Source organism: Lathyrus oleraceus, chromosome 5 (assembly GCF_024323335.1).
Source record: "Lathyrus oleraceus cultivar Zhongwan6 chromosome 5, CAAS_Psat_ZW6_1.0, whole genome shotgun sequence".
Taxonomy (NCBI): Eukaryota; Viridiplantae; Streptophyta; class Magnoliopsida; order Fabales; family Fabaceae; genus Lathyrus; species Lathyrus oleraceus.
In genome coordinates, this window is record NC_066583.1 from 625,588,748 (window position 1) to 625,597,148 (window position 8,401).

The 8,401-nt window shown below is 33.2% G+C and overlaps 1 protein-coding gene across 2 annotated transcripts; it reads left to right on the plus strand.

The window, feature by feature from the left end:
- Positions 1 to 3,524: 3,524 nt before the first annotated feature.
- On the plus strand, positions 3,525 to 7,553 carry LOC127087248 (uncharacterized). Of its 2 annotated transcripts, XR_007789817.1 has the most exons (12): positions 3,525 to 3,918; positions 4,387 to 4,435; positions 4,665 to 4,682; positions 4,866 to 4,981; positions 5,052 to 5,165; positions 5,590 to 5,640; positions 5,930 to 6,018; positions 6,097 to 6,157; positions 6,290 to 6,364; positions 6,521 to 6,631; positions 6,797 to 7,096; positions 7,308 to 7,553. XR_007789817.1 is itself a non-coding variant. In XM_051028111.1 (11 exons), exons 1-11 carry the CDS (start codon positions 3,649 to 3,651, stop codon positions 6,923 to 6,925), a joined length of 1,083 nt encoding a protein of 360 aa, XP_050884068.1. In that variant the 5' UTR covers positions 3,525 to 3,648; the 3' UTR covers positions 6,926 to 7,110. The 2 variants fall into 2 exon arrangements, 1 of the variants encoding a protein (XP_050884068.1); XM_051028111.1 differs by lacking the exon at positions 7,308 to 7,553 and having other exon boundaries at positions 6,797 to 7,110.
- Positions 7,554 to 8,401: the final 848 nt, after the last annotated feature.

The window sequence follows — 8,401 nt, forward strand, 5'->3', positions numbered from 1 at the left end:
TAATGTCCATTCTATTTAATTTGTTAATGCATACTAACTCACCTTGATTCATGTTTGTGTCCACATGTGGCTTTGAAATTCAAGTACACTCCGAATTACCAATGCCTTTAATTCATTAAATTGACTTGTATTGTGTGAGGGTACCATGTCACTTGTATGTTTTAGGCATGGTATAAGGTTTGTAATTTGTCTAATCTCTTTCCATCCCCCCATTGTAGGTCTCATGTCCCCACACCCCATGAAAGTGTAATAGCCTAGATTTATTTCTTTTATTAGTTAATGCATGCTAACTAAAAAAAAACGATAAAACAAAATATTTCAAAAGAAACAAAAGGCATACTTGATCCAACGTCAAGTGTTTTCCAAATCAAACTCACCCCATTGTAACGTGAGTACTTGATCTAACATCAAGTATCTCCCATCCATTCCATGATCCACATATCATCTTCATTCTCTTCTCAATCTCATTCGATCTCCTCTTACCTCCATTCTTCACACACCTTTTCACAATAAACTCAAACACTTGATCCAACATCAAATGCCTTTTTCCAAACATTTTCATGACAAACGAAATGCAAAAATGGGGTGTACATGCTTGTACACAACATTCAAGTACTTGGGTTATTGGTCGTATCTAGCTTAAGGACCTGACACTTGACTTACCCCTTAAAACATCTAATGATTCAAACAAGTTAGATATAGGTGCTATGAGGGAGACAAAGGATAGTTAGGATACCATTACCCTCTCGACTCCCAAGTATTCTGATTGTTGGCCGTACTTAGTCAAGAGTCAGATACTTGTCTCCCTCTAAGTTCCAACGATTAGACTTTCCAAACCTTTTTCACAATTCAAATATCTTTCTTGGATGAAAGAGTGGTTAGGATAACACTGTCCTCTCAACTCACGAGTTTTTGGACTGTTGACTGTATCTAGCCAAGGGTCTGATGTTTGTCTCCACACTAAAATCAACCCCAACAAATCAAATCATCTTTTGCCTCAGTGCACTCTTCAAACCTTTCAAAAAGGACGTGTTACTTCCGTTCTACCGTGAGCGACACTTAAGCCTCCATGTGTTAGCAAGTAATGTTTAACTGCTAGAGTGTGATCCAAGCGCATCCACTTTACCGCAAACAAGCAAATACTTCCCGTTCTCATGCTCGAGCATACAAGCAAGTGAATAGTAACACGCAAACGTAAATACTGTTCAGTAAAAACAACCAAACACACACTCCGTTTATGAGCGGAACTACGGAGCCCTGACTTCCTCATTGCACGTATGAGGGTACGTAGGCATAAGGGCCCAAATCCTTGGCGAGCACACTAAATTAAAACTTATTCTTTCCCCTATCCCACTATATTCATCTCATTTCACCGATAACAAACAACATCCAGATAAACAACATCCATACGCATTGATACAAACAAGTGATTTCCATCGAGTACGATGGATATGATGGATGCTAATACCTTTCCCTTGCATAACCGACTTCCGAATCCGCTCTTGGTTGCAAGACCATTCTCTTTTGGGGGTTTTATTGCTATATTCCTTTTCCTTTGGAATAAATAAAACCCGATGACGACTTTGTATTTTTCACAGCGTGACACATATAGTAGTGTCAAAATGTAACGTAATTTTGTATTTTATATTTTGTACGTTTTGGGCTTGAGTCGCTTTGTATAGTTCGGGCTTGGGCTTTAGATGGCTATATAAATGGATTTGTATGATGTAAACACATAAGTTCACTAGATCCTAATTTTTCACAATTCAGTTTTCTGTTTTCTCTCTTCTTCTTCTCTGTCTTCCATCTTTCTTGAAAACATTTGTTCCAACAGAGACGAGAAAAGAGAGAGAAAATGAAGTAAAAAAGAGATTTTTTTAAAAAGGAAAAAAAGAAATGGGGTGAAAAGAGGGGGGAAATTTATATAAGGGACGTAATAAACTTCAGACCAATTGGAAGTTCCATTGGGTGAATTAATTGTTCTCATCAAGTCTAAGATTAAATAATATGTGTTTTACTATTATGCCCTTTCATTAGGCATGAATAACTAATGTTTAAAGGGTAATTTATGTTGATTGGTGGCATTGAATAATAATGGATAAGTAGTTGATTTGAGCAAGTTTTATTATTTTTTAATCATAACAACATATTTTTTGTGTCGCTTTAGTGATTAACTGATAGAGGATGGCAAGCGGGCATGCCCGCCCCATTTAGGCCCGCTCTGCAAAAGTTCGTAAAAAAAAAGGCAGAATGGAATGCATATAGTTGAGGGTGCAAGCCTAAAATCTTGACCTGTCCCACACTAAAATTAAAGACAGGGTGAGGTGGATCCCCAAACTTTACATCCTTTAAGTCTAAAATTATAAAATTCATATTAATGTTCTTGCATGCAAAAAAGAAAAAGGGTGAGGTGGACATTTTAAGCCTAAAAATACTAAATTTCTATGTTCGTGCCCGCAAAAACCTGGAAAAAAGGGACAAATGGAGCAAATATATTAGACGGTGTGTACCTAAATCCTTGACCTGTCCAACATAAAATTGCAGCAAAACGAACATACCAACAGACAGATCCGTTTTGCCACCCTAGTAACTTACACCAATATTTAAGTAACAAGATCTCCACTTAGATCTTTTCCAATGATTGAAAACTTAAGAAATATAACTAAGACCTCCAGATACTAACCAAACCTCCTCTAACAGATGTTCTTATGATTAATTCTAATAAATATAGGGAAATGCTAACGAGTGCTCCTGGGACGCTGGTTAAAAGATTAAAAAGGTAAGTTGAGCATTATTTAAGATATTAAAAAGATAATTTTTTTATAAAAAAAAAGTGTATTCAATGCACTGAAAATAGAAATAATCAATTTTTTTAAAAAAATATTGTGTGTATTCAATACACTGAATATAAAATATTTTTTTAATTAGAAATTCTTAACCAATGCTTCCGTGACACTAGTTAGCATGATCCATAAATATAATATATTAATATATTTTATAAACGTAACATGACATTGAAAATTAATCAATGATTTTTTTATTGATGGGGATTGAGGACCGTAGGTTTTACCGTGAAATAAACAACTCTCAAAGCCGCTTCAAATAAAGTGGTCAATCATTAGAAAAGTTGTTTAGACAATCAACATACTTTCATTAAATTGTTTTGACACTTTTGGTTTTCTAACATCAAAAGCAATTGATGTTTTATATAAAGTGCAAAGACTCATGGATAATAATGTTGTGTCACATTGGATAATAAACATAGTATTTAAGAGAATTGATTTTAAATAATCAATGATGTTATAAAAACTACATTCAGATGTAAGAAAACCTGAAAATAAACATGAAAAATAAAAATAATGAAATTCAGAATTTTAGAATTGGTGATTTTTCACGTGATTTTAATTAAGTCGATGGACATCCAAACACATATTTAATCTATAAGAGACAAAATGATTATTTAGTGGTATCAATTTTGAAATTAGTAGTATTAATGAATAAAACTAATTTTCTTTTATCAAAATTTTAAAGGCAAAACAAATTAAATTTAAAATCTAGTCTTGTTTCTGTTTCACTCTTCTCTCCGGTGGCATTCAGCTGAACGATAAACATTGTAAAAATTAAAATCTGGATCCGAACCGATACAAAATGGCGACGAATCAGCCCATACAGATCGCCATTCTCGGAGCAGGCACGTTCGTGAAGAGTCAGTATCTTCCAAGACTCTCAGAGATCTCCAATCTCTTCCATCTCAAAGCTATTTGGAGCCGCACCGAGAAATCTGCGACTAGTGCGCTGGAAATTGCTAACAAACAGTTTGGTCAAGTGGAATGTAAATGGGGAGATAACGGTCTTCATGATATCATCCAAGATCCATCCATCATTGCCGTTGTCGTCGTTTTGGCTGCACAAAATCAGGTCCATTGCTTTTCCTTAACTCATCACTGGATAGTAGCTATAACTTCAATCATATTTAGATTAGTCAAAATTTAGTGAATGTAATTGTCTCACAAGGACTAATATGATTGAGAATTTTTTAATTCAATTATTATTTGAGTAAATACCTAAATTTGTATGTGAAATTGTAGAAGCAAGAACTTGTTAACATTTTGCAATTTTAGGGATCATTTTGAAATATTTACAATTTCAAAGATCAAATTGGTTATTTACTCATCAATTTGAACTTTTGTTTTTGAGACCAAGATGACATTACTTTACAATTTCAAATCAAAGACTAGATTATTTTTCTCCACTCAATTAATCAAGTATATAGTGGGTTACAATATGTCAAATGTAGAGTCATTGCAATGATGTTTTTTTTTGCTCGAGTTGCTTATTTTTTAAATGCAATTTTCTTATTTTCTTACAAATTATCAATTGTTGCAGGTTGACATCTCACTCAAGTTGTTGAAGGCTGGTAAACATGTCCTTCAAGGTATGCTTATTGCAATTGTAGTGTGTGGTTGATGGCATTGGTTGGTATGCCATCAAGGTAATGATTATTGCAAATGTAGAGAGTGTGTGTATTTTTTTCTTTCTTTCTGAGGGACAGTTTAACATTTGATAATCATAATTTTGTTATTAATCTTTTTGTGCCTCTGACTATATTTCCTCTTTATTTGAATGTACTGTGTGTGTTGGTGGCTGATTTTGTGGATATGAAGAGAAACCTGCAGCATCTTGTAAGTAGTAGCTCTAACTTTTGCTGGCCCTTGGTAGAGATTCTCTTTTACTATTAATATTGTTGCCGTTCTCTTTCTTTTTATTAGGTGATCCACATATATTCTCTCCTTCCCTACTATATGAAAGTTTCAGTTACCTTATCCTAAACTCTCAACTTGATTAACATTAATCTGATACTGCAGGTATAAATGAGCTGGAAACTGCATTATCTACCTACAAATCGATTTCTGCAGATGCTCCTGGCCAAATAATTTGGTCTGTGGCTGAAAATTATCGTTTTGAACCCGCCTTAATTGAGGTATTTTTGTTTCTGTTTTGACATTTTAACCTATGAATCTGCCTGTCCATTTACGTAGTTTGTTTGGCAGGGCAAGAAGCTAATTGCTGACATTGGCAAAATGATGAGTGTCCAAGTTATTGTAGAAGGATCAATGAACAGTTCAAACCCATACTTTTCAAGTTCTTGGAGACGCAGTTTTACTGTATGTGCTTTGAAATTAAGTTACACATTCAGTATTTGTTTTAGTACAGGAGAGTATCTGGCGTAGCTTTGAATCACTTAATCAACTCTACTATTCTGGCATAAAAATGTAGGGAGGAAAATCTACTTTATAATTTAATAATTGAATATGTTTCCTAAATTTACACGCTTTATCAAAATAAGTCTGAGATTTCTTTCTCAGATATGAATTCTTTTTAGTTTATTTGACATCGCCGATGGAGTGCTACGAACTTCTGGCCTATATTCATTAACATTCATTATGGTTTTCTGTATTTCCTAAATCAGGCTATACTAGCACTGCCTATTTAAAATTCTGAAACTTTTTATTAACTTCCTGTGTTATTAGCATTTTGCATACCAATTTGGTTCCTTATGTGAAGTTATCATTTTTTTCTTTCTGGCAGGGAGGCTTTATTCTCGATATGGGTGTGCATTTCATTGCGGGGTTAAGAATGGTAATATTCAAAATTTTACTGTCTAATTCACAGACAATTTTATTCGTTAACTTGTGTTCTTCTGTATTTCCTAATGCAATTTATGTTGCAGAAAACTCTGATTATCATTGGTGTAGTAAAATCAAATGGGACTTTCTGGCATCCGAATCTTAAATTATGAATGAACCACTCTTTATCAAAACTTTCTTACTAACTATGAATGAACCACTCTGAAACCTAAATCAAATGGGACTTTCTGGCATCTGAATCTTATAATAATTTAATGGCCGTCTCCTTTTATTCTCGACAGCTTGTTGGGTGTGAGGTAGTTTCAGTTTCAGCTATGACATCGCATGTGGATTTGATCTTACCACCACCAGATAATTTATCATCTGTCTTGTAAGCCTCTATTTTCCAGAAATGACTATACAAATACTCGACAGAAATGTGAATTATTTTTGGAATGTTTTTCATCAGTCATTTGGAGAATGGATGCTCAGGAGTATTTGTAATGGTTGTCTCCTCCAGATCCCCCAAGGCATGTGGTAAATGATCCCTCATCTTACAAACACACACGTGCACGCGTGCTACACATCCCAAACAGTAGATATGTTCATTATTCATGCATTTTTCATTCAAGTCTTTAATCATGGCATTAAACACATTATAGATCTTGTGGCGAGTTGTTGGCACGAATGGAACCCTTCAAATTGAGCGAGGATTCCAAGGACAACACGGATACCTGGTATATACTATAGTTATAAGTTACACTATAGGTTTTCAAAAGTAATAGCTTAGGTAGATTTGAACTTCTCCTTCAATATCCACTAAAGTTGCAATTAATTTATTCAAATCACTTTCAGTTATCTTTATTGTTTTCTGACGTGATGATGCTATATAGGTTTCATTATATGATGCTAATGGACAATGCAAAAGCTCATTTTTCCCATTCAGTGGAGTAACTGAAGAATTAAAAGCTTTTTTTAATGATGTTTCTGAAAACACCCTCAAGGTATTAACATTTCCTGCAAAATGCTTCCACAATTCCACCTTCTAATTTTGTAGTTTTGTGTCAAACTCGTAGCATATATTTTTGTTCATTACATTCCTTTCTTATCCTCAATTATATGTCCATGCTAGTATGAATTCTCTAGTCTAATTTATTTCTATTTTGCAGAAGGGTAGTCAGTTTGTACCCGAGCACCGCCTCTCTTTTGTCGAGGGTGCGAGAGACGTTGCTCTTTTAGAGGCAATGCTTGAATCTGGATCAAGGCAGGGCAAGCAAGTTCAAGTGAAAAAGTTTTGAGGAATATACTAAGTGTAGATGAACAAGCCAGTAGATCAAGGCAGAGAGATCAACGTGATTGGATGAAGTTATAGGATTTGTATGCATTTATTGAAATTATTACTTGTATGTTCGTGCTGATGCATCTGAAACTTCTAATACCTCGAGGCTTAGTATACGAAATAATGCAATGTAAGTTGAGCTTATTTTTTGATCTGAAAAACCTGCCACAAGCTTATTTTTTGGTCTGAGCTTGACATTTTTAAAAGCAAATAGCATGTTAACCAACTTAAAGAGATTTTAGCAAATAACATGTTCGGCAACTTAATGGAATGTGTAACTCAAAATACAAGTGCTTGCATGATTTCATAGTGAAAAATCCAAATTCGTCGATGTTATGCAGGTATTATATGACAACAAGAGACACTATACATTCTCCTGGAAGGATATAGATATGGTATCTCTAATCAAATTGTTGTTGATGAGAGTAAAATTGTTTCCCCTTAGGACTGATATGTATTAATCTTCTAAAACCTCCTGTTTTCTATTTGGCATCGCACAATGTAACTGGAAATACATAGAATAGAATTGCACATGTATATCTATGTGATCTATGAATTATACATCATTTTGTCTTCAAGAAGCTAAAGTGCATGTGTTTTTTGTGTGGATAAAAAACCAATTTCAAAACAATTAAACAGATTCAAAAAGCTATAATTTGGGAGGGAAAAAAAGTATGAAATCCACTATGAAATAATGCAAGCACTTGTATTTTGACAAACTTTTATAAAATTTTAGATTCTATAATAGTATCTTTATACTAATGTAACTTGTACTAAGAGTCTTTATTTTGATTTTTTACATATAAAAATATATTTTTAAGAATTTAATTAAAATACATCAATAAAATATTTTTTTCTTACACATTCAATTAATCATAGACGTTTGATGTTGAAAGGATGCATAATAATTATTCTCTATTTTTAATTATTAAAATAATACACAGTAAATCTTTCCTCACTCCTATAAATATTCATACCAACCCATTAAAGTATAGAATTAGTTAAGGTATCACAGAAAAATTCGAAAATATTTTTAGATTTTGAAAATACATTTTCGGACGCATTTCATGCATAAGTGAATCATGCATAAGTGAATCATACATTTATTTTATAATAAAAATAGTTTAAAAATATATTTTTGGAAAATTTGTTTTCGTTACTAAGGTATGTAGTCTTTATTTTAGCATTTTCTATGCTCTTGTTAGAGTTAACAAAATTTTTGATTCATTGTTACTGTAATTCATTGTGACAAATATCAGATCAATAATAAAAGTAATAGAATCAATTAATTGACAGGGAGGAAGTATTTTGTAGGAAAAATCATTTCTATAATGTTATAACAAAATTCATTAAACTCTGTTAACATACCAAAATATCTGTTAACGCTCAGCATTACAGTAATAGAGGTGTGGAAAATGATAAAGATAGAGAAGTG